This window comes from Aotus nancymaae, unplaced genomic scaffold (assembly GCF_030222135.1).
Source record: "Aotus nancymaae isolate 86718 unplaced genomic scaffold, 86718_ANA_hifiasm-v0.15.2.pri h1tg000075l, whole genome shotgun sequence".
Classification (NCBI taxonomy): domain Eukaryota; kingdom Metazoa; phylum Chordata; class Mammalia; order Primates; family Aotidae; genus Aotus; species Aotus nancymaae.
The window spans coordinates 1,999,278-2,025,165 of NW_026988490.1; the positions used below are offsets into that span (position 1 = coordinate 1,999,278).

At 42.1% G+C, this 25,888-nt stretch overlaps 1 protein-coding gene across 2 annotated transcripts in view; it reads right to left on the minus strand.

Annotated features, from left to right (window-relative positions):
* Window positions 1-4,084: 4,084 nt before the first annotated feature.
* Window positions 4,085-25,888, minus strand: part of GABRB3 (gamma-aminobutyric acid type A receptor subunit beta3) — a 249,637-nt gene continuing 227,833 nt past the window's right edge. For both annotated transcript variants that reach the window (XM_021674561.2, XM_021674563.2), the window contains exons 8-9: window positions 20,276-20,520; window positions 4,085-8,646 (exon numbers count right to left, since the gene is read on the minus strand). In XM_021674561.2, the coding sequence (XP_021530236.1) occupies window positions 8,305-8,646; window positions 20,276-20,520 (587 nt within the window). In that variant the 3' untranslated portion in view covers window positions 4,085-8,304. The remainder of the gene's footprint in view (window positions 8,647-20,275; window positions 20,521-25,888) is intronic.

Consider the following 25,888-nt stretch of genomic DNA (forward strand, 5'->3'; position numbering starts at 1 on the left):
GGAATTGAAATTCTCATACACAAATGGTAAAATGTACAGTGGTGAAACTAGTTTGAAAAACAGTTTGGTAGTTTCATAAAAAGTTAAACATATACCACCATAAGATCCTTTCTTGTGTCTTTACCCAAGAAAAATGAAAGCATTTCACTTCTGGGCCTTTTGGCTACGATAAAGTGAAAAATGAAAGCATAGAAGTATGCAAAGACTTGTGGATGGATGTCCATAGCAGGTTTATATTCAAGAGTCACAAAGTAGAAATAATCCAAATGTCTATCAACAGGTGAGTGGATAACAAATTGTGGTATAGTCATACAATGCATACAACGCAGCAATACAACTGAGCTGTTGATCACACAACAATATGAATGAATCTTATATAACTATGCTGAGTCGAAGGGTAGAGAAAAAAGAGTGTGTATGATGTGATTTCATTTATATAAGATTTAAGAAAATGCAAACCTATCCCTAGTGTATCAATTGTTGGAAGCACATTTGTTGCTGCTTGGAGATCGGACTGGGAGGCTTACAGCGGGGTGGAGACATCACAAAGCGGTGCTAGTGAAATTTTGGTGGGGATGAATGTTTTCTATTGTGATTGTGAAGATTGTTTCATGATGTCAAAGTTTATTAAATTATACACTTTAAACGTGTGTTTTTTGTGTGTCATTTATAATTTAAAAATGCCATTTAGAAAATAAAATAGAATTGCTGAAAGATAAAAACAATTTCCCAGAAAACATAGCTAACAGACCAAAAAAAATCTAGAACCAGAAAAATTATATATTAAAAATCAAACCATTAACTGCAAAATCAGACTAGTAAGAGGCAGAAGAAATTTTCTAAAAAGTAATAAAACAAAAATGTTTAGAGCTAAGAGATACAGATCTTTAGACTGAGAATTTCATCCGGGATCCAACATCATAAACAAAAGATTCATACTAAATTTACCTTTATAAAATACCAGAAAAACCTCACTCAGCCAGGGTTGGTTGGGTGGGGATGGTGATGAAATGAGAAGTTGGGGGGTGACTCGCCTATAAGCAAATTAGATCATCTGACATCAGCCTGTTATCAGCATCATTGAATGATAAAATACAATGGTACAATGATTTCAAAGTTCTAGGGAGATTACTTTCCAACTCACAAGTCAATACCTAGCTAACTACCAATTGAACATGAAGGACCACGGGAAGAGTCAAGAGACGCACGAAGCCTTGAAATCTCCTATCATCTATGCCCTTCCTGAGACATTAATTAAAGATGAACTTAGGCAAAATGGGGACAAAACCCGAAAAAAGGAAAACATGAATGACATTTGAAAATCATGGAATATAGGAGTTTAGTAAAAATAAATCACAGGATGAGATTTGTAATGAGGAATTAGTCTGCAGCAATCCTAATTTGTACAGGAAGTTAGTCAACGCCAAGAAGAATATTTTCATGAAGGAAAATGGAAAAGATTCCCAACAATAAATTTAATGACTGAAGTGGTGGTAATAGGCACACAGTCAAGAAAGCATATACATCTTTCTTCATTAAAAAAGAATGCAAATTAGAAACCCCAAAATAGATATTTGTGGGTGACAGAGTGAAATGAAACTTAAGAAGCTCTTGATGCAAACATAAATGTTATGTGGTTTGGATCAATGGAAGGAATGTAAGAAAAATAATTCATTTGGCTTGCATCTTAGGAATATTCTCCTTGAAATAGCCCAAAGTTGAAACACTGGACTTCTAAAGGTGGGAAAGAAAGTCAAGCAAAATGCTTAGCTCTGCTTTGAATAATATTTCTATAATCTTAGTAACATCACAGTTGTTAATTTGTTAACTTTTAGAATTTTTTACAAGTAAACCCCTCAAGGCTGAAGCATAGTTAAGGAGTGCTAATGTAGAAGTTCTCGATCTGACAATGAAGTATCAGCTAACAGAACATTTCTTTTGTTACATGCCACCGATGAATCCCACTTTCCAGGCTAAAAGCACTACACTATTTCTGCTTTTATTCATCTTCTAATGTTTATACATTCAAACAAAATACTAAATCTTGAACCGTACTTACATAGTAAAGCTCAATAACGTGAGTTGTTGTTAGTTTTCAACTTTTAGGATCAATCTGTAAACATAATATTAAATCCCAAAATACAGGCCGGGCTCAGTGGGTCACGCCTATAATCCCAGCACTTTGGGAGGCCAAGGCGGGCAGATCATGAGGTCAGGCTTGGACTAGCCTGACCAACATGGTGAAGCCCCGTCTCTACTAAAAATACAAAAATCAGCCAGGCGTGGTGGCAGGTGCCTGTAATCCCACCTACTTGGGAGGCTGAGGCAGGAGAATCACTTGAACCCAGGAGGCAGAGGTTGTAGTGAGCTGAGATTGTACCACTGCACTTCGGCATGGGCGACAGAGCGAGAGTCCATCTCAAAAAAAAAAAAAAAAAAAAAACTGAAATATAATTTTATAATCTCAGTGTAAATGCTTTCCACCTTGATAATGCAAAATTGTAGTTACAGCAAACGGAAGATGGGAGGTGGAAAAGGAGAAAGATGGAAGGATGGGGGCGTTGTATCTTTAAAAAAATGGAGAGTCAAGAGACAACTGCCCATATCTAGTGAAATAGGAAATGGAGATTAAGTTGTGAAGACATTTTCTTAAAATTACCTGGCTATGAGAGCCACTAAATAGCTTCCTATTTGGTTTCAAAAGGCACAGACCCACACCCACACCCAACATGCCATTTCAGTGAATTGCATTTTACTTACAAGTACCCTCTGCAATGCTTGCCTGTTGATTCTAACTGGAAATTGTTTCTGTAAAAACTAAGGGCCATGAAGCACGAGTCCCTCTCATGCCAGGAGTACCTCAATCAATGACCATTGCTGGGTTAGTAACATGGGGCTGCATGTCCTACCTTAAAAATGGTATCACAGGTTCCAAAGAGTCTGTCTTCTTTGAAGAATAATGTTCCCATTCATAGGAGAGTTGATGATCCCTATCCTTTAGAAGCTGGTGAAAAGGAAGTTAGAGCAGGACTTGTAAAATGGTGTCACATGTGGGTGTGGGCAGGGCAGCCATGGGGCAGGACTGAGTAGACTGCAGAGATGGTCTGGGTATCTCTGGAGCCCACATGCAGGGAGGCTTCTTCCACTAATTAAAAGCAGGATGCTTTTTAAAGAAAAAGCTTTAAGAAATCTAGTCAGCATGTGAAAATCCCTTCTTCTGTGGTTATGGTAATTTAAGATTGTCCCCTGGGATGGATAGGGTTTTAATCTAGTGAAATGGGTGAGAAATGTCCCATCTGTGATGTTACAGCCTTAGACGAAGAATTAGTGTGGAATATGTCCAAGTTGGGGTCCCCAAGTAGACCAGGAATGTAAAAAAATTATCCATACGGTGGAAAAAAAGAAGGAAAACAGGACCTGTAAACATTTCCTGAAGAATATGCATTATTTTGCTTCAGAGTAAGGAAATTTGGAAGTAAACCTGCTATGAAACACTCACCAGCTGAGGGCATTTTGTGAAACTTAAACCACCAGTGGGGAACTTTCCTTTTTAGGGGTTTGCAGGTGAACCAACAGCTTCTCTGGAGGCCTAGAAATATATTTCTCAATAAAAGTTCTATCTAGTCTAAAGTGTCCAAGGATTTGAATGAATTAATTAATTAGTTTTAAGACATTGCTTGATACTTTCTCACTGGAGAAAAAAAAAAAAATAAAGAAATTGCTTTGTCTTTCTAAAGAACTCAAGATAAGGATCAATACTACCTTGGCCAGAGCTTATTGTAGGTTGGCTCCCTGACCTTTAATATAAAAATATTTATTGCTTAAATTACCTATTTGAAGACAGGGACAAGTTAGATCTTTGTGCGTCTAGCTGTCTTTTGAAGTTCAGAATAAATTGTGATTTTCTTTTTTTAAAGTCATAGTTCAATTGATCTGATATGCAGGCAATTTAGGGCGTATTTCTTTTCACTTTCAGCATAACCCAAATGGGCCTGTGCTACTAAGAATGACTAGAATTAAAATAACCACACCATCTTCACAAGACAGCCAAGGAAAAAAAGAAAAATCAGTCTTCACATTTAAGTCAGTTAGTCCTTTTTTAATAAATTTGAATTCATTCATCAACAAGTTTCATATTGTATCTATCACTCAATTTTGCTGTTTTTTTCATGTCAAATAATACCAAAAAATTACATCAATGTGCTTAAGCAAAACCGGGTTTAAATTTATCTTTACAATAAAATGAAATCAACATGAGAATTGATTATGACAGCGATCACCTATTCCTACTAGAATAATCCTGTACTTACCTTAAACACACTCACTGACTTGTGAAGTGGGAACATGAGACACGCGTGACAAAGCATGTTCACGGGGTTGGTCCTAGGGAGAGGCATACGGGAGCCACTCTCTGGGAGGTCGTTGTTTACCCAGGTGTTGGGAATTCAGTATTTCAGGAAAACACGGCACCTTTCAATGCAGTAGAAGAGGTAATCAATCCAAGACACACTAGCTAGTGTCCTGGAAAATTTAATTCACCTGGGCAGCTCTTTGCCCCAAGATTCAATGTTACTCTAATGGCTCACACTGAGAGCCAGAGTGAATTCCAAGAGTAACAAAGTATTTCACCAATTGTTCAGTTTTGCTTACATACAATGGCCAGAGATATGGACTGGTTTTCAGTGGAGAGTTAAAATAAGAATTATGTGATGGTTTATACTTTCAAGCCAGGAGATTCAAAGTTGGACACATTCTAGTTAGAACACACCATTGTGGGACAAACACCAATGGATTATTTACTAGATGCTGAAAATGAACACCTACAACTGCAACGTGCCTGTCCCCTTAAAACCAGCCCCAGACTTGTCTGGCATCACCTTGGAGATGATCTCCTTGGTAACAATGTCAGCGCTGCGTTTGGAGGGAGTGACAGAATATGTCAAAGCTCTGGGTGCTGGCATTAAAAACACATGATGTTGCAGATGTACATGTCACTTCCAAACCTAATGGAAATATTATCATGACATACTTTCTAGTTCATTTGAGATTCGGGGAAAATGGATGTCACATGGTATAGACAGTGAAGCCCCGCTACAGTCCCGGGGTTGATGAACAGGAGTAACACTTGTTTTAAGGACTACTCAAGTCTATCAGTCTTTCTCTGTAGGGAGTTATGTAGCAGGGCTCTTGCATTATCTCAAGCACATCTGAATATGGGTAATAACAAATTGCCATAACAAGATTCTTTTGTAGATCTTGAGCCCCTATGTCACATTTTGGAAAGACAGGACTACTTAGAAATTAACTTTTTATTACTTTCAGTTGTTGAGAAAGAAATCTCATTATGTCCCCAATGAAACGTTTCTTTCCTTACTCACGAGGTCTGGGTGTGGGTAACAGCCACCTCCTAACAATGTCAGAGGTCCAGGTTCAGAATTCCTCAACGCGGCTCAGTTACTGGCTCATATAACTACTGTGGAGTAATGAGAGGTCATTTTAACACAACAGAGACTCCAATTCAACTCTCTTCTGTTAGCACAGAGTTCTCTTCTCAATGCTCTCACAAGTTTTAAAAATGGAGAAGCTATAAAATAATTTTGTTAGAAGAAAAGTAATTTTCTTCTGAAATGGAGTAAAGCAAACACATACCCAAGGATCTTAAAAAGTTTTTTGTTTTTACAGAATATATGTATGTATTTGTGTGTGTGTGTGTGTACATGTGTGTGTGTAGTTACAAACACTATTTATAGTATAGCTAATATGTTAACTTCATCGCAGTGTCTACAAAGTTGTGGATCCCAGTCTTGGTGCCAAATGCATATAAAAAGCTCAAAAGCTATTATGACTATACCATGCAAATTTATATCCAGAAAACCTTGGGAAGGAGACTGCAGCTCTTTGGAGCCCCATGGGGTCTCTGCCTTTGATATTTGGGTACCTCAACTATGCACTGAAAAAGTTTGAAATCACTTTTCTCCCAGAAAGAATTAATGTCACAGTTCTGAATAGTATAAATCATACACTTAAATCGGCCATTGACTGTTTTTGTCCACATCCAATTGCATTTTGGGGTCCCTTTTCTGTATGTGGACCTCACATCTTTAATTACTGGATACAGAAAAAGATACCTGAAGTATTGAAAGGGATAAGGGCTTTGCAAATGTATTGTTTTTCTTTAATATGATAATAATGATAAGGCCACTTACAAGGTTTTTCCCAATCTGTTTAACTTTTAGGATCCCCCATTGTTACCCATGGAAAAAACTGTCAGAGAAAAGCCAAAGTCAAAGAAATCCCTGGCTAGTCTCCAGATGAAAATAAAACTGGAGAGCAGCGATCACGAGGAAAACGACAGGGATGGAGGAGGGAAAAGGGTCTAAAAGTAGGTAACTGCCTCTAGCGTGAAATTTTGTGGATTATATTTTATCTGATGGTGGGTTTTGAACTGTTGCAGATGCCCACAAATTAAAGGTTGTTACAGCCACCAGAGAAAAATCACGTAGTGGTCAGTTCATGCGGACGGTCCACACCACACGCATCCTAGGGGAGGGTGGTGCCTCTGCCTACATCCAGACAACTGGGGCCAGCCGTTGGAGCACTGGGCTAGACTCTGGTCCTTGGTTTTGGATAGAACAGAGAGGGTGAGGCATACGTGGCATTTTGGGATAAAGTACTAATTTAGCAGTTCTTCCTGCAAATGTTGCTTTTTATTTTTTTCTCCAAATGCTCAACTTCACTGTGACACCTGTTTGCACAACTGTAGTCATTTCAGTTTATGGATGCCTGTGATAGAAATATTGTTTACAAAAAATATATCATCTCTTTTTGTTTCTTTAGAAAGATCTCATCTAAATAGTAAGTTAAGGTTGCGTCTATGAAACCGGTGCACCTCGTCTTGTTTCTACGAGCTTTAAAAAGTCCAAATACTGATGAGGCTGTGGATCAGAAGGAACCAACAGTGACCGTGTTTGCTGTCAGGCTGCCCTCCTTTGCCTCAGAGAACGGTCATGGGTCGCTGGGTGACGCGTGGTGTGTACGGGTTGTGTTCCTGCAGAATCCTAGTCAGTCTAGGAGTAGTTGGATGTGCTTATGAAATATGTCAGATACAGAAATAAAGGCATGAGGATGTTTCTTAGTTTCTGAAACTGAACAGTAGAAGTGTTTTAGCTTCAATCTTAATTTCTAGATAACAGAAAGTAGTTACATCACATAAAGGAAAATATGACACTGCATGCTGCCATGATAGCAAGCGTAAGAAACAAAACCTTGGTAAATATACATATATATGCATATTATGCAAATATATTTTCTATTAACATACAATGTTATAAGAATGATTGATAACATAACTGCAAGGGGGAAAATCATCCTAGATGGTTTTACCTTAGAGTAACAAATAACCTGAGACGTCTATGCTTTCTGTTGGATATCAGGCCTAGAAATCCATACGAGATGTAGAGCACATTTTCAGTGATTGAAATGTCATTGCCAAACGTGTCACTGCGTTCGCACATGACAGTGAAGCTGGGTCCACTCCAAGTGAACAACAGAAAAGAACCACACACTGTATATTATAGTACTTACAATGAGATGCCATTCACTCCTGATGGGTTTTCAAAAGACGGTCCTTCAGACATCAACGTGGGATCTATCTACGTTTAAGACAACAGGTAAGCGCACTGCCAGCAGCTCACCCCAGCCACTAAACCGTTACGGAAAACGTACACCCGATGAAAACAAACCCCATCACCAGAAAAGCCAAGAAGCCTTTGCTTAGTAAACTGAACGAGAAGGTGTGAAGTAGGTGACTCATTTTAAACTAGCAATACCACTGTATGAGTTTTCAAAGATTAAGAATGTCTTTCTGATTTTTAAACTAAAACATCTAACTTATGATAATAAAAGACACATTTGGGGATGATACTGTGTTTCACGCCCTCATTCTCAAGGCATAATATTTAGATACTTGTCCCTTTCAATTATAAAAGAAAAAACTATGACTTTCTTTAATATGCATCCTGTGGTAAATTGTCCATAGCTGCAAAATGTATATATGTATGTGTATTTGTCTTGCGTACACAAGGCACTGACACCTGTGTGCATAAACATATACACATACATCCTCATATACACGTGTATTTTATATATATGCTGAGAAAGTTCACATATATATACAATTGCGTATGTATATATGTGTGTGTCTGCGTGTGTGTGTCTGTGTGTGTACAGGTATAAAAACTTGACAGGCAGAGTAATATTTCACTCAGTGTTAAATGAAGTCTTTGAAAAATCAAGTACAGTCACTCAGTTAACATAGTACAGCCAGTAAACTAAGTTGAAAAGAGAAAAAGTGAATGGAAACACGATCCTGGACCATCTGTCTATGGCATTCACATCGGTTAGATCAGGTATTTTAATTTTGAGCTGCGAAGACCTCCTCCGTAGATGGGTCTTCTTGTGCGGGAGGCTTCTGTCCCCCAGGAATCGCCCATGCCCTTCTCGAGGCATGCTCTGTTTCCTGTACTGGATTCCTGAGTTGTCAAAGGATATTGCTGAATTCCTGGTATCGCCAACACCACCTGCGACCTCATTCATTTCATTGTGAACTTCCAGCGATGTCAACAGAATGTTTCCATGAGCATCCACCTAGTTGGAAGGAATGTGCACATGGTCAGACAGCCAGCATGCCAATAAATCTAATTTTCCTATACAGAACCCAGAGAGAACAATGTCATGCCATCATATTACATGCTTCACGAGAAACCATACATCTGTCAAATCCAGCACCTGTTTTATTGGAAAATGTCATTTTGGAGGTTAATTACAGTTGAGTGATTTTTATTTCCTTGATCTAAAAATGTTCATGTATGAGATTAGATGAAAAAAGGGGAGGGGCTTTTGCAAATTGCAATTTCACATTATGGATACAAATCCTTACTGAAAAAATTAAAGTACAAACGACTTTCAAGATGTTAACTTAGTTGCTCTAACCGTTTTTCACAACTATACTTTGAATAAAAACTATATTCCCCCATTTGTCTTTGGAAGTCATCTTGTTCCTTTTTTTGATGATATAACACACCTAAATTACTACAGAGAACCACATGAATAGTCCTGTCATTGAAGGACACTCCTGATGGCTTCAGTGGAGTAGATACAGACACCCCCCCCCCCCAACTCAAGTAGGCTCTCCTTGACCAATACTGGTTCTGGCAGGAGGCTTCTTTTGGAAGGGCTATACACAAAATTGACAAAATTTCCTTCCCACAGTGGAGCCAAACTTTATAGCAACAGTATTTTATTCTGAGCCAAATACAGCTTCAGCTGTTTCATGACGATGCCAAAGGTCCATTTTGTTTGTGGGTTGGTCTGCCCTGGAACTTTCAACCTTTCACAGAACTGGGCTGCGGCCTCCAGTGGAATCCTTTCTGAAATGAACTAGGAGCACCCGGTCCCTGAGTAGGACCCATCACTGCCATTCCACAGTCCCCTGGGCTCTCACTCAAGCAAGCAAGCCTCACGCTTCCCCATCTGTCTTCCCTTTCTTTGCCTGGAGGACCATTTTTTTTGTCCTGTTTTTAGCTGTGGAAAGCCTACCCTGTGTTCCAGTACTAGATTAGGTGTCTGTGGCTTCCTCTGTGAACGTTTCACAAAACCAGTTATTTTGTGTAGGAATTATTTATTGCTGTATTCATCTGTGTCTTCCCACCTTCTGTATACACTTTAATTTAATCAATGGCATCCAGCTACATGAACAGGAGGTGAGAGACTCCTGACTGAGAAGGCGCTGGGCCTGTGTGGAGTTCTGAGTAGGTATAGGACTGCTGGTGGGATGTCCCCAGACTTCAAGGGGGCTGGGCCTCAGGAAGGGCTGCACACATCCAGGGACCACTAATGCTTTGGTGGAAAGGCACCAAAGAGGACTCCCAGGTGTCTACAGGTTTGGTGACACCATTCTAGGTCACTTCATTATGCTTGGGGAAGGTGACGTGGTCATCAGGGTAATGGCCCCCTGGGAGGTTGTAACCACAGAATCAGCCCAATGTGGTTCAATCTTGTGTAATAAAATGGTGAGTTGTTTCCAGTTGCCATGGATTGGCAACTGAAGGTCACGTAACCTGAGCATGCCCAGATGAACCAAGCATACAACCATGGATGGAACCTAAGTGCTCAGACTGAAGAGTGGGGCCTGAATTAAGAAGAAGACACCACATGGTGGGATCCAGCATCCAATCAGATTGAGCCCTAGTGCCCGCCCACAACTCCCAGCGTCACCCCATTGCAAGATCCCATCAGAACATGCCTCATTACCCCATCCCTGTAAAACCTGCCCAAACCCCAGTTCCCCAGGAAATCTAAGAATTTCCTCCTATCTCCTTGCCAGGTGACTCACAATAAAACTTTTATTTTCTCAAAAGCTGGTGACATGGTATTGGCCTCCAGCACATCAGGCAGTGAGCTCATTCACTGCACGGTACCAAGCTCACAATACTCACCAGATTCCGTGAGTCTGTTACCCTTCACAAAAGTCACTTTGCGTATGTCATTCAGGGCATATACCCTAAGACAGGAAGAGAACCCTGGATTGTCCAGGGAGGCCCAATCCCGTCACACCTTCAAAAGCAGAGAACTTTCTCCAGCTGGAAGCAGGAGAAAAAGTCAGAGATGAAAGCAGAGGGACTCAGAGCCTGAGGACTGGAGTCACCCTTGATGGAAAGGCTATAGGGAAAACACAAGAAGGAGGAAGATAGCTGATAGGAGCAAAGACGGGCCCCCGCTGATAGCCCAAGGCAGTGGGGACCTCAGTTTACAGGCACAGGGAGCTGTATTTGACCAAGCACCTGAACGATCCTAGAAGCACAGTTAACCCCAAGGCCTGTGAATAGGAAAGGAGCACGGACCTCCAATCCTTTAATTTCAGCCTCCTGACACCCTAAGGCAAGGACCCCGCCAAGTCTGGCTGTACCTGCATGTCTGGCCTGACGGAATCATGAGATAAGACACGGGTGTCGTTTGAAGCTACTGCATTTGTGGTAATCTGTTACAGCGGCCATCAAAACTACTACACAAGGTGAGAGGGAAGACACATTTGCATTGTGCCTCAAAGAATGAGTAGAAATTTTTCAGAAAAAAATGCAGCAAAAATATCACAAGCAAAGGCTTGAAGAGAACCCGAAGGATTTTGAGAAAGGCAAACACTGTTCCCAGCACAAACCGAGCCTGAGTCAGATGAGGTCACTGTCATCATCACTGCCATTACCACTTTCCTGTCCTCTTGTCAACAGAAAAGTCCACCTGGTGCTGGGTGGAAACACAAATCAGATCCAGACCAGCAAGGTTTTTTTGTTTGTCTGTATGTCATGAGAAAGAATTTCAGCTTAACTCTGTAAGTCACAAGAAGGAAGAGTGATTTCTAGGTAGAAAGTCATAGATTTCTGAGGACAGAGAGTGCAGACAGGGGCCCCAGGGAGCGTTCTCTGGCAATGGTTTCCATCTCCTTTAGGGCAGTCTGTAATGGAAACACCTAGATCCTGTGAGTAACTGCTCCCCCGGCCACTGCAACACATCTTGGGGTTTCCTCTAAGCCTTGCTGCACACACATGGTGCCCACAGCAGCAATGCTGAGCCTTCACCTGTCCAGTCCCAGTGCTGAACCTCTGCAGCTCAGGGGCTGGGGACAGAGTGGAGAGTCAGTGAATGCTCCATTTCCACCCTGGCCCACACACTCCTGTCCCTCGTCAGCTCCTAGCAGGAGTGTCCACTGCAGCAAGTGTGCTATGAGCCCGGGGTGGGGGGGCCAGTGCTTCTAAACCAACTGCATCCTATAGTTGTAGGATGAAGGGTGTCACCGCAGTGTTTTCCCTATAGTTCATAGGCAGCATAGGTCTGGAGGTGGTCAGACAGTGACCTCCTCTGTCCTCCACTGCACGGAGTGGTCTCCTTAGAATGGAGGACAGCCAGGCTGAGTGTGCTTGGAGATGGTAATGGACCCAGATCACACCAACTGCGCTGGGAGAAGAGACTTCATGGAGACCCATGGTGTTGGAGAGCATTTTCCTATTTTTTCATCCAGCAGAAGGAAAATTCTAATGGAGCTTATATCTCAAAAGCACCTGTAATGTTAGACCTTTAAGGTTTTGACATTTCTCTTCTCTACCTGTCCTTTCTATTATCTTTCCATGGAACGATCAGCAGCAAAACTCTTTAAATGACAAAGTATGTCTGCATGTCTTTAGGACAAGGGAAACATTCCTTGGTTTGGGAGACAGAGTTTCTCATTGTACCAGGAGGATATGGCAGGAGAAGCCCAACAGATAAATGCAGGTGTGGCTGAAGCAGGTGCCATGGCAGCAACACATCCCCTGGGCTAGCTGTGGGGCAAGAGGGGCCATTCACTACCCCTAAGAAGGGGTAACCTGAATCTTCCCTGGATGTGGCAGGAACGAGGGCTTTTGCATGAATCTTCACAGTAAGATTCTTCAGGAGAGAAGCTTGTCCACTGGTCTTTACCTCCTTCCAGCACCTTCCATCATACCTTGTGCCACAAAGGAGAGAAGTGGGTAGAGAGATTGAACTGCCTGGCCCAGACTGGGAGTCTTGTTGTGGAGACGGTCTGGGAGAGGGAGTCCACCAATGTATTTTTGCTCATTTGGGGTATTCCATTCACTCTGTTTACTGCAATTAATATGCTTGGCACCCCACCAGATACGTCTGATTTTGAATCATGAGAGAAAGCATTTTTCGTTACCATGTAAAGAGATTTGATAAATTGAGGTCATTTATCAAATAAGCTCAATTAGATTTTATTAGAATGCCCAGCATTTTAAACAGTTCTACTTAAATGGTAAGCTTATATGTTTGAAATTTATTTGATGTTGAGTCAGAAAATAAAGTTGGAAGATGCCTGTAGGTTTGCTTTTTTTATGTAGTAATGCAGAATGTATTCTTTTCAATGATATTAAGTAGCTTGGGAATTACAGTATCAGAAAAGTGAAATTCTTTTCTTGAAGATACAAAAAAACAGAAAACGTTATTGAGCTTTAGAAAAATGCTCTCTACAGACTATGCAACATTTTAAATAACAAAACTGTGAGATGAAAAAAGCCCAGTCGTCCATGTCAGAACGTGGGATGCCTCACTGGAGAAGTCACTTCCACGAAGGGGCTGGGATAGTTTGAGACCATTCGTGGAAAACACTGGCACACACCTGCTACGTGTCACCCTCATGCCCGTCCTAAGTCAGGAGCACAACGTGAACACAAGAAGGTCCGCACCCTCAGGGGCTCTAGCTGGTCAGGACTTAAATAATCAGCAAGTGCATTTAAAAAAAACACCGCATGTTGCCTTCTAAACACATTGGTAATTATTATGAGATAGGGTCTGGCTCTGTTTCCTAGGCTTGAATGCAGTGGCGTGACCATACCTCACTGCAACCCCAAACTCCTGGGCTCAAGTGATCCTCCTGCCTCAGTCTCCCAAGTAGCTGGGACTACGGGAACTCACCATACCTCGCTAAGTTAAAAAAATTTTTTTTGGTAGAACAAGGTCTCTCTGCGTTGCCTAGGTTGATCTGGAATTCCCAAGCTCAAGCGATCCTCCCGTCTCTGCTCTCCAAAGTGCTGGGATTACAGGTTTGAGCCACCGCACCTGGCCTAAACACACTTGTAAATACCATCTCTTTTCTAGTTATAAAAAATACCATATAAAAAGCTCCTTTTATCAAAATCTAGTAGACCAGAATTAACAAATTTGTGGCATGTAATACCAACGAGAGGAATGCCTTTTCTTTTATTTATTTATTATTATTTTTTTTGAGACAGAGTTTTGCTCTGTCACCAGGCTGCAGTGCAGTGGCACGATCTTGGCTCACTACAGCCTCTGCCTCCTGGACTCAAGCGATTCTCCTGCCTCCGCTTCCCAAGTAGCTGAGACTACAGGTGCACGCCACCACACCCGGCTAATTTTTGTATTTTTAGTAGAGACGAGGTTTCACCATATTGGCCAGGATGGCCTCAAACTCTTGACCTCGTGATCTGCCCGCCTCTGCCTCCCAAAGTGCTGGGATTACAGGCGTGCACCACTGTGCCTGGCCACGAATATGTTTTCTTAAAGGAAGAAAGGGGAGTATTCTGCAGGCTGTTTAGTCAGATGAACTTTGACAGTCCTAATGACCTAGTTTTACCCAGCTTTATAAAGATGGTGTTTATAAGCCTTGTCCTTTCTTCCCACTATGAAAATGGAAAAAACGTAACTGTCCAGGGCCACCAAATCCTTGACAAATGGCATTCATTCATGGACACATGTTACAAGAGCACATGTACCATGTCCGTGTCAGGGTGTGCTTATTTTGGAAGATGCAGGGACTCAGATGCTGTCTAGGGGGGAAGGCTTGCTGGGCACATGGAATGTAAGTGGGCTGTCATTTCACAAGCCTAAAGCATGTGCCCTGTAAGTTGGGAGAACAGAAGTAAAACCAACTGCTTAGAGCAGGGAGTGCTGGGGGCAGGATGCAGAGAAGTGGGAGGGAAAAAATCAAGGAAAACGTCATGGAGGAAGACGGCTGTCTTAGATCTTGGGGGACAAATGTGGACCAAGAAGAAAGGCATTCTAGGTAGAGAGGACAGGACGATAGAAGGCGAATGGGTCATCGTGTACGTGGGGATTTCAGGAACTGCACAGGGAGAGTGAAGAGGACACAAGACATCAGGTCAAATGAACGTTGAATTGGATTTTCAAGATTTAGAGACAAATCTGTATGAATCCATGTCCTGTCTTCCCCAGCCCTTTGGCCAGTGTTGTGTTTGGGAAATGACCTCATGAAGGTGGGTCTCTAAGTCTGTGCCTTTGAACTCTAGTGAAGAAAACTTAGCCTGATGGAAGTCAAAACTACCTTCCCACCTATATGTCATTAATAATTTACAAAACTAAAGTGCTCTTGGGGGCTTTGGACATGTATGACCAACTTGTAGCTGTCTTAGGACACAGCACATGTGAGAAAGAACTCAAGAACCAATACAATTTTGCATTATTCTTATTTCAGAGTGGGCAAACCCTTGTAATGGAAATAGTGCAGGTAACTCTCATTCTAGAAAAGGAACTTGAATATATGTTGAATTAATAAGATCTTAGTGTGAAATAGTTTGGCTGCCTTATTTATGGTTTTACATTTGTGTGGTTTTCATTTAAACATGAACCAGTAGGTAGAAAATTTCCACCAAAATTACTCATGGATTTTTTTTTTTATCTGAAACAACTAAAGTGTTATTAAAATCTGTTAAATTTTAGGAACCGAATAACTTAAACAAATATTTCCAAAAGAGATGCTAGTCTTTTTCTATTATCTAGAATTTAAGACTTAAAGTAGAAAGAAGTGATTGTGGGTGAAATACAAGGCTGAAATGCCCTTTATAGAATGACAGATGACTTGCAATTTTTAAATCATTTCATGAATACTCCTTATTTTGAAGGCTTCATCTCACATATACTATAATTAGAACCATTGATTTCCATGAAGTTTTTCTTCCTGCTCTGTAACCTTGACAGGTGCAAACATTCAAAGACTAAAAACACCTCATTCAGAACACAGCACAGAGGGATGTTAGGTTTTTCCTAAAATATGTCACCAGATTGGCACACAGTTGATATCTCATTCTCTAATTTTCTTCCAGCTTCTAGTTAAGTAAAATACTCTCGTTTTAGAGGAATGAGAAAGGATTTGCCACGTGAAGAATGAAATTTTACTCTTTAGTAAGAATGATGTTGAGTCTGCAGCTCTGATTCCTTGCCAAGAATTATGACTTTCTACCACCTCATGAAATTCAAATACTAATTGGTCAGCTTGTAAAATATTGCAAGGCTTGTAACCATAATGCACGAATTACAACCAAAGATGAACTCCTGGGTATAGAAACAACTCAGGAAGAAACAGACGGTATGCACAAATAAATTAAGGTCAAGGCTTATATGGCACCACTAGTCTGGGAAGATATTAAGCGAATATGTGAATGCCTTAAGCATTCAAGAATCAACTACTAAGCTAACATACTGCATAAATATTAAATATAAGGAAAATGCACTCATGGTTTTACAGTAGGGTCACTAAAACCATAGTTCCAAGAGGCAGTTGTTGGTGGTGGCTTACAGTGTCCATAAGGGTACAGTTTTCTCTTGAGATGCCTTACAGGACACAGAAAGCAGTCTCAGGAAAGACAAGGACAAGCCAAGTCCCTGCTGTGGAGCCAGCCGCTGTCAGTCAGGGGAAAGCTGCAGGGTGCTGCTGGCCACACTGAGATGCAGTCCTGACACATCACAGCACTATTCAGAATAGTAAAGACAGAGAAGCAATCTAAATGCCCGTCAACAGTGGACCAGATTAAGGAGTGGGGTATGTATATACCATGGAATACTATACAGCCATAAAAAGATCACGTCCACTGCAACAAGACGGATGAGGCTGGAGGACATTATCCTAAGGGAACTAACACAGCAACAGAAAGCCAAATGCTGCATGATCTCACTTACAAGTGGAGGCTGAAGACTGAGTATGCATGGATGAAAAGATGGAAACAGCAGACTCCAGGGCCCACCTGAGGGTGAAGGGTGGGAGGAGGAAGAGGATCAAAAAACTACGTTTTGGGTACCATGCTCATTACCTGGGTGAGGAAATCATCTCTATGCCAAACCTTGGGACATGCACTTGAGCCTATAACAAACCTGAACATGTACCCTTGAAGGTAAAATAAAAGTTAAAGAAGAAACGAAGGCCTGTGGAAGTTGTTAGCCTGTGTGTATAGCACCACTTCTGTTTCACATAAAATTGGATTCTTTTCTTACTTTCCTTTAATTCATCCACATTACTCGATATAAACTTTTTGGGAGGGATATTTCTATTTAAAAATTATCACTAAAGTCTTAGGTGTATTCAGGCACAATTTTTAAAGCTTGTCTTTAAGAGCATCAAATATGCATTTAAAATTAGCATACATATAACCATATGTGGACTTTACACCTTAAGTACCAATCTAAAATTACAGATTCTTAAGAATATGAAGATATGAAGGCCTTACTAAGATTGCTGAGAAAACAGAGGAATAGATTTTTGAAAAACCAAACAATAAACATGGACTCATGAATCAACTAAAAATTTCTTTTGTATCTAATATATATTTTTCCACATCCTGCTAATTTTTTCTACAGATGCTAGAGTTTTTTATCTTTTTGTTTTTATCTAGATTTTAAGCCTTACACTCAGAAAGGTGTTTCTGCAGCACCACAATTTGTTCTAAAGAGTCTCATTTAGGAGGAAAAAATTTATAATCTGTTTAAGAGGAAATTTGGAAAGAGCACAGTGTGTGTATGTGTGGGTCATGTGCCTCTGTGATGGAAATAGTGATGTGATGAATTCTAGTTTCCTTGGAAACAGCATGACCAAAGCGTATTGTGTGTTCCTAGTAGGATGTGGACCTATTTAGAAACATAACAGTATGATACTAAGTATGTTTTCCACTAAGAAATTCAAGATAGTTTTGCCTGTGAGAAGCCTGATTTTATTCACAGATCCTCTGTTTTCTGACCCATTCTATTTATGCTGTGCTGAAAGGAAGGAGCCATTTACATTCACTTAATGTGCTTCCATGGGTTCATGAACGTTCGTGGGCCTCTGCCAGGCCTAAGGCGCAGGCAGTTCTCCAAGGAGCTACTGCATTCACTGGGAGGTGTGGACCCATTGAGGCATGGAGAGCACAGGAAAGAGCAAGCAAACCTCCACAGGCTTGAGAAATAAGTGTGTGACATGGTTTGGATCTGTGTCTCCTGCCCAATCTCATGTTGAACTGTAATCCCCAGTATTAGAGGTGGGGCCTGGTGGGAGGCATATTAGGCCGTTCTTCCATTGCTATAAAGAAACACCTGAGATGGGGCTGGGCATGGTGACTCATGCCTGTAATCCCAGCTCTTTGGGAGGCCAAGGCGGGTGGATCACCTGAGGTCAGGAGATCAAGTCCAGCCTGGCCAACATAGCAAAACCCTGTCTCTACTAAACATATAAAAATTAGCTGGGCGTGGTAGTGTGTACCTGTAATCCCAGCTACTCAGGAGGCTGAGGCAGGAGAATCGTTTGAACCTGGGAGACAGAAACTGCAGTGAGCTCCAGCCTGGGCGAAAAGAGCAAAACTCCATTTAAAAAAAAAGAAAAGAAAAGAAATACCTGAGACTGGGTAATTTATAAAGAAAAGAAACTTAATTGGCTCATGGTTCTGCCGGCTGTACAGGAAGCACAATGCTGGCACCTCTCGGCTTCTGGGGAAGCCCCAGGAAACTTACAATTATGGTGGAAGGTAAAAGTGGAGCAGGCACATCTCATGAGGACAGCACCAAGATGGGTGGTATTGTGGTAGTAAACCACTCATGAGAAACCGCCCTCATGATCCAATCACCTCCCACCAGGCCCCACCTCCAATATTGGAGATTACAATTCAACATGAGATTTGGGTGGGGACGCAGGCTCCTCATGAATTGTTTAGCACCATCCCTTTGGCGCTGTCTGATAGTGAGTGACTTCTCATGAGGTGATCTGGTTGCTTAAAAGTACGTGGCATATTCCCCTCCTCCTTGTTCCTCCTTCTGCCATGTAATGTGCCTGGAGCTCCCCCTTTGCCTTCTCTCGTGAGTGTGAACTTCCAGAAACCACCTCTGAAGCCCAGCAGACACTGTTGCCATGCTTCCTGTAAAACCTGCAGAACCGTGAACCAATTAAACCCCTGTTCTTTATAAATTATCCAGTCTCAGGTATCCCTTTATAGCAAGGCAAGAATGGCCTAACACAGTAAGTTTAACATGAAGCATTTTTTTTTTAATGTGGGAAGAAACTCAGTATATAAACAAGTCGAAATATATCCTTGAGGATTTGAGGGGACAGAAGAGGTGGAAGGATAAATGTAAAAAATTATATTGGAACTATAATGTGCTTTCATTCCAATGTTGTTTATAACATACTGCTTTCATATAAGCCGAAATGACATCTAGTGATAAAGTGGCTTTGTGACTGGAAGATGTAGCAGCACTGCTGAGTTGGGCTGGCTGGGCTGGAGGAGGGGTGTGGTGTGAAGGGCTTTAGAAAGTCCATGGACTTCCAGAAACCAGGTGCCTAGGTCTGCCCAGCACTGGCTTTTTGCAGAACACAACTGGGAGGTGCCAGGCCAGGGCCAGGGCAGATCTATGAGAGCTTCTGGAGGGAGCACTGCTCCTGCCTTGTCATTCCCTTTGCACTTTGCTTTTTCCCTAAAGGACTGTGGCCGGTGGGCAGGTGGACAAGAGAAGATGTGCCTACTTGAGTGCAAAGTATGGCAGCATGCTGGGTCATCAAATTGGTAATTTTACAACTAAAGGAATATTGAAACATTTTGGAAAAATGCTTCTGTAGGTCAAATTCAGTCTCCACCCCAGCATTTCATTCATTCCAGACCTATAGGTTCTGTTCTCTTTACAGAAAGCTACAGATGATTTTGGCTTCTTCAGCATCAGCACTAATATTGGTTTTATAGGAAGCCCTGTGGCTTGCACAAGGAAATATTTCACATTATGATCATCAAGCCTGCACAAGTCCTACTCAAAGCTCATGCAAGTGTATTTAAAAACCACTGTGCCCTGTTACTTCTGTGAGTGGAGAATTCAGAAGGGCCATGGAAGTCTTCCACTGCGAGCTCCATGTGGACCCTTTCCCTTGTGTTGCACACCAGGCCAGAGATTAACCTGCCCTGGTCCACCTGCCCTCACCCAGATTTGAGAATGCGCTCCACTTCTCAATAGGCTGACCATCCAGGTAGGTGTTCTTTTAAGGGGCATATTGGTTAGAGGAAGAAAGCCTAGGTCTGTGCCCTGAGGACAGACTGGAGTAATGAAAGCGACTATTGGGGAATGCCTTACCTGGGCAAAAAGCAACTGGGCCAGGGTCAGTGTGCACGGAAATGCCAAAAGTCAACTTTATTGGCCAGGCCAGTGGTCCTTTTTGTATAAGCCTACATCCACTGGTTTCAGTCAATTCTGGCCAGTCCTAGCTAGGTGGTCAGAACTCCACTGGACTGGCTTGAGCAACCCCTGAATAAAAAACACCTGGGTGCCATGTAACAAGGACTATTTCACATGTACAAGAAGTGTGGGAAAGGGTGTGTGGCTTGACATACACTACTGGGGAAAAAGCAAAGCAAGATCATGCAGGTAAATGCAGTAGCTGCTGAGCTGTAGGGGCCAGGTGGGGTCAAGATGGTGGAGAGCCTACCCTATTGCTTTCGCTCTTTGAACGGTCGTTCTTTGCTTTGGCTGTCTTTTCTGCAAGCTTCTTCTGCCTTTGAGGGCCTCTTCCAAAGAAAATGTAGTTGACAAAGGCGTACTCCAGAAGGGCCAGGAACACAAAGACGAAGCAGCCCATAAGGTACATGTCAATGGCTTTGACATAGGGGATTTTGGGCAAGGTCTCCCGAAGGTGGGTGTTGATGGTCGTCATTGTCAGCACAGTTGTGATCCCTAGAAAACAAACAAAGCGGTGAGAGGCTGCAGCTTTGCCACACTGGCCTTCGCTTTTCACTTTCCTTTCATGTTTTCTCAAACAGCTTGAAGCTGTCAGAGATAACGGGTTGAATAATGTGGGGTGACTGGAATGTAACAGAGCACACATCGCGTCATTTGGGCGGCGCGTCACGGCTCGGAACAGCAAGCTGACATCGTACTCTGGGGAAGTGAAGCCGTGCAGGGCATTCCCCGCCCACGACACCTTGCTATTACAGAGGACGGAATTTTGAGAGTAGAAGAAGAGATATGTAGAGCAGAAAAAAACAGGTGGTTTTTATGAATGCTGGAAAAAATAAAAATAAGCCCAGAAATTAGCAAAAACGCACTAAGTGTCTAGTTAAGAAACCTCCAGGAAAAGAAATGAATTTGAGGTGTCTGTGGCTTCAGAGGCAAGGCTACCAGTGAGAGCTCAGTGAGACAGCCTGTGACAGGAAAATCATTTCCACTACAAAGCTTACTGGAAGCAAGAGGAATGAGGCAATGATTTTTAAAATCATTAGCCATGATATCCAGCCCTGAGCTCAAAGAGAAAGAAATAGCTGAGTGAAACTTCTGAGGGAAGATGATCTCACAGAGTCAATTCCCTTCTCAACTCAGAAAGAATCTGTACATAAGCTGCCTGGGAAATGTTTGGTCAAGTTAAGCGTTCATTATTTCATTCATTTTATAGAATCTCACCATATTCTGGGGCAACTCACCAGCTCCTTCTTTTAAATGTCGTTATATTGACTTCTTTACATAGTATTGTATGGATGATCTCACTGTTTCCCAAATAGAGCTCACCTTTGTTTAAAACCATGTAAGGACCATATTTTGCAATTCTCCCCCACAGCAACAGACACAGAATTCTGCATTGAATCATCTGAGGCCATAGAGACCAGGTGGCAAGTTAGTGACATGCCCAGAGCTGGGGAGTTGAGTTGCACTTACAGGAAGGGCACGGATCACTCCCTTGTGGTGGGGTGGGATGGTGGTACTGCAGCTGACACGCTGTCTTGGAGACTATATTTCTAAAATATTAACCCATCTCAAGGAAGCAAGACCGCTTTGAGGGCTAAGCTCTTTTCTTCCCATGTAACTAACGCCACCGAATGTGAATATGTGGCTTTCAGGACCCAATAAAGAGAACGGGTTCTGCCACATTGCTCTCTCAGACCTTCTCTCAGAAAGGAGGCTTTCAAAGGAAAGAGCCTAACCATAATCCTTCATCCTCAGTAACCCAAAAACCACATGACATCACTGAGGCCAGGAGGTCGTGCTAGCCCTACAGTTCAGCACTGTCGGGATATGGACTCTGGGACGGAGCCCAGGCCCCTCTGAACATGGTCCCACCAGCCCAGCCCTCCAGGGCAGGGTTTGGATTTGCTAAGCATTCAAATTTCATCCTCTCTGATTTCCCATCCTCTCCTAGGAGGCAGATCCTCATCCTCTGAGTCCCACAGGGAGGACCTCGCGACCTCAGAGCTCAGCTGGCTTGGGAACGAGGGGGCGAGCAGGCTAGACGGCCCCGCCTTCCATCTCCCACACGAGCGCTCCCTCCACTGAGCCTGAACTGCTACTAAAGGCTAAGAGGAGAACTGAAGACTTGAGAAACTCTTTTTATGTAGAACTGCAAACCATGGTTGCTGATGGAAAGTATGGAAATCCAAGATGTCAGAATATTTTAAGATTCTCTTCTAACATCACATTCATGTGCCCCTGGGGACTTCTTAAATTTGAAAATGGCAATGGGATAATTACAGTTTACAAATAAATGAGAAAACACCACGCAAATGCTACAAGATTAGGCATTCTCACCATTATTCAAAGACTTTGTAATGTTCTTGCACTACCTTTTCTCCCGCTTCACCGTGAATGTGGGAAGACCGAGCGCTCTGCTTTAGTCACCGCTTCGCCTCTCCTGCTGGCTCTTTTGAATGGACAAGTGTAACACAGGCCTCAGCAGATGTCCCAGACAAATGGGCTGAAAGCACACAGGGACAGGGACAGCCAGCGCATCTCACAGGCACTCATCCTGGTGCATGAGCCCCAGAGGGACCTGGGATAGGAACCTGCATCCAGACCCATTGGCATAGGCTCAGGAGTCCGTAACGATAAGACCTGTGGTGAGAGCTCGGGTCTTTCTAGTTTGAACCCACATGCCACGTGAGTTCTTAGCTTAAGAGGCCAATGCATTTACTAACTCCTGTTGCTTTACTTCCTATGTGGGATACCGTGGATGATGGCGTATTGTGGTGGTCCCACAGCCCGTAAAGGGGAGCCACACGGCCCAGACCCAAAGCCCAGCTCTGCCTCTATGGGTCTGTAGGCATTTGGAGCTGTTAGAAGTCTAATGGCAATGTTGGAAAAGCTCCAGCGATGTGCCAATAAACAGTAACTGGCACTGTTAACGCTAACAGCAAATAATCATGTGACTATCATCATTCCAGAAAAATCACTCTTCGGTAGCATCTAGGTTTCCTGGCCTTTCCTTGAACTTCTGCTCTCTAAAGAGAAATCATCCCCACCTGCAGTACGGGAGATGGCTGGGTGGTGGCTTCTGTGTTTTCTGTACGTTCACCAGGCTTCTAAGTCTTTCTATAAATTGCTAGCCTCAACTTATTTGTCATTTAGATTATGTATGAAATACTGTATTTGAAAAGCTGTATTTATCAAAATGAATAAAGACGGAAAAATATAATTTCTTTGCATCATTTAATCAAAATATTTTCTTTCTCCTCCTCATGATAAAAATCATCTGGCCAAATTTTATCAGTATGTATTTTCACCTTTAGAAGTACCAGTACTATTGCAGACTGAGCATCCCTAACCTAAAAATCAAAAATCTGAAATGTCCCAAAATCTGGAACATTGGAGCGCCTGCATGTTGCTCAAAGGAAATGCTAATTGGAGCATTTCTGATTTTGGATTTGTGGATTAGGGATGTTCAACCAGTAAGTATAATGCAGATACTCCACAATTTGAAAAAAGTCTGATTTTCAAACCGGTTTTGATTTTCTGGTCCCAGGCATTTCAGATGAGGGACACCTAACCTGTATTCACTGAGGGTTTTGAGGAAGACCATCTAATTACAGCTTCCCACTTTAAAGCTTGGTGGTTGTTAACGCTAACAGTTTAACATATCTGATGGTCAGACCCTGGGTAGCAGACGCGTATCTTGCTGAAGCCCACAGAGAGAGAAGCTGAGGAGCATGGCTGTCTGAAGAGCCAGCAGAACAGGCCCTGCGTCCGTCCCACACCACGTCCAGGTCCAGCAGCACCAGAGCCCGGGGTGAGTCCTCCATAGAGGCCTGCCTGCCCTGTCCGTGCAGAGGCTGCACTTTTATAGGCATTTATAAGTAATGCATATTGACCGCAGTGCAGCCCCTAGGATGAATGCAGGAAGCACTGTGAGCATTTCAAAGTGGTACTACACGTCTAGGTGCTTGGGGAAGGGTGCAGGCAGGGGGATTTCTTCAATGAAAGCCCTCCAAACTACAGCTGTATCCTATGCAGCTCATCAGCATCTTAACAGTTATGAGGGATTCTCAATAATAAGAGTTAATAACAATGTCTGGTTAGCTTTTTACTTTTTTGTGAAAATCCATGGCTTTTACAACATAGTAGACCAAATAACTCCTTACTGTAGTTTCACTGACACTTTAGGAATTATCTGTAGTAGTTAAGGGAGAAGGTCTGGAAGTTAGACTAACTGCATTGAAATCTTTCTTCTGAAACTCGGTAATTACATGACTTCGCACCAGTTCTTTAGCTTCCCTGTATCTCATTCTCATTCTCTGTAAAACTGGAGCTATACTACTTCGTACTCTGCCGTGAGTCTTCTCCAGAACAGATAACTAAAGGAAAGGCCTCAGCAGAGAATGTGGTGCCTAACTACGTGATAATTTTCAGCCTTTATTATCCTGGAGATGACGATGATGATGATGATGATGATGATACTCAGTGCTCCTGACCCTATGTCATACTTTTTTTGAATTCACCAACTGACGTTTCCCAGTGGCTTTAGATCTGGATTCAGAGACATGTCTTGTATTGGCAGGAGGGACAGAGGGAATGCATGAGCAGGTGTCATACTCAGAGCTGGATCTGTTGGGTTCTTGCCTGGCCAGACCCACAGCCTTAAGATCACAGTTGCCCTCCCGAGGTCAGGGTCGCCCTAACTCTAGTGAATATCCCCTTCACGCCTGCCTCCCACAGCACAAGTGTCAATCCTCCAACGTTAAGCCTCAGCAACCCCAGCCAGACTATGCCTTCATCCCAGCCAGGCCACAGACGCACGGTTTGTTTATAAGAATAATGCTGTGTCATGAAGAAACAGTAGAATCTACTTTCATAGATCTTCACGAGACTGGGTTGAATGTAACTCACTTCAGGGGGATTAACGCTTTAACACTGTAGAAGGCAATGCTTTACAATTGCGGGGGACAGGATCTGCAACGGCTAAGAATTCGGATATGCACATTTTCAGTGTACCCCACCTCTGTGATATCATATAATCACGGTTCCTTGGTACTCATATTTCACTAATTATCACAGTGATGGCAGATTCTCTGCAGCACATTCACGGTGAAGCTGTGAAATGTCAGCTTCAGGTCTCCACTTTCATAGGCCTCTTCTAGGCTTGGGAGAGATCCCAGCAACTTTGTATTTGTATATTTTATATTATTTTTCTTAAAATAGGACGCTTCAAATTGTCTAAGCTAACAGCTCTGCATAATTTAGATCTGCCTCTGCAAATGTACTGTATCTCTGAATTTTCCAAGTGAAAAGAGTTTAACAAAGAGCAATCTAGATATATATATATATATAATATACATATTAGATATATATATAATATACATATATATTATATATATATAAAACAAAGAGCAATCTAAATATATATATATTTAAAGCAAAATCTACATAAAGACTGACATTACTAGGGAAGATTTGCAGGCTGTAGAAAAATCCTGGAATTTTTTTTTTTTAGAGAACTGTGCTTATGATACCTGTTAGAAATACATAACAATTAAAACAGCACTTTCAGTTTTTTGAAGCTTTACTCTTTGTAGAGTGGTTTTTTATTCACTTAACACCTTTAGGAATAACTACCTGATTTTCTCAAGTCATAGTTATGTGTTATTTCCTGGGGATAAAAATCTAATCTTGATCACAACTATGCAAGTCACATATTTGCCATCCATATACACACATGTACTTACATTTTATTAGAAAAGAAAATATGTTAGCCAGACGCAGTGGCTCACGCCTATAATCCCAGCACTTTGGGAGGCCAAGGTGAGCAGATCACCTGAGGTCAGGAGTTCGAGACCAGCCTGAC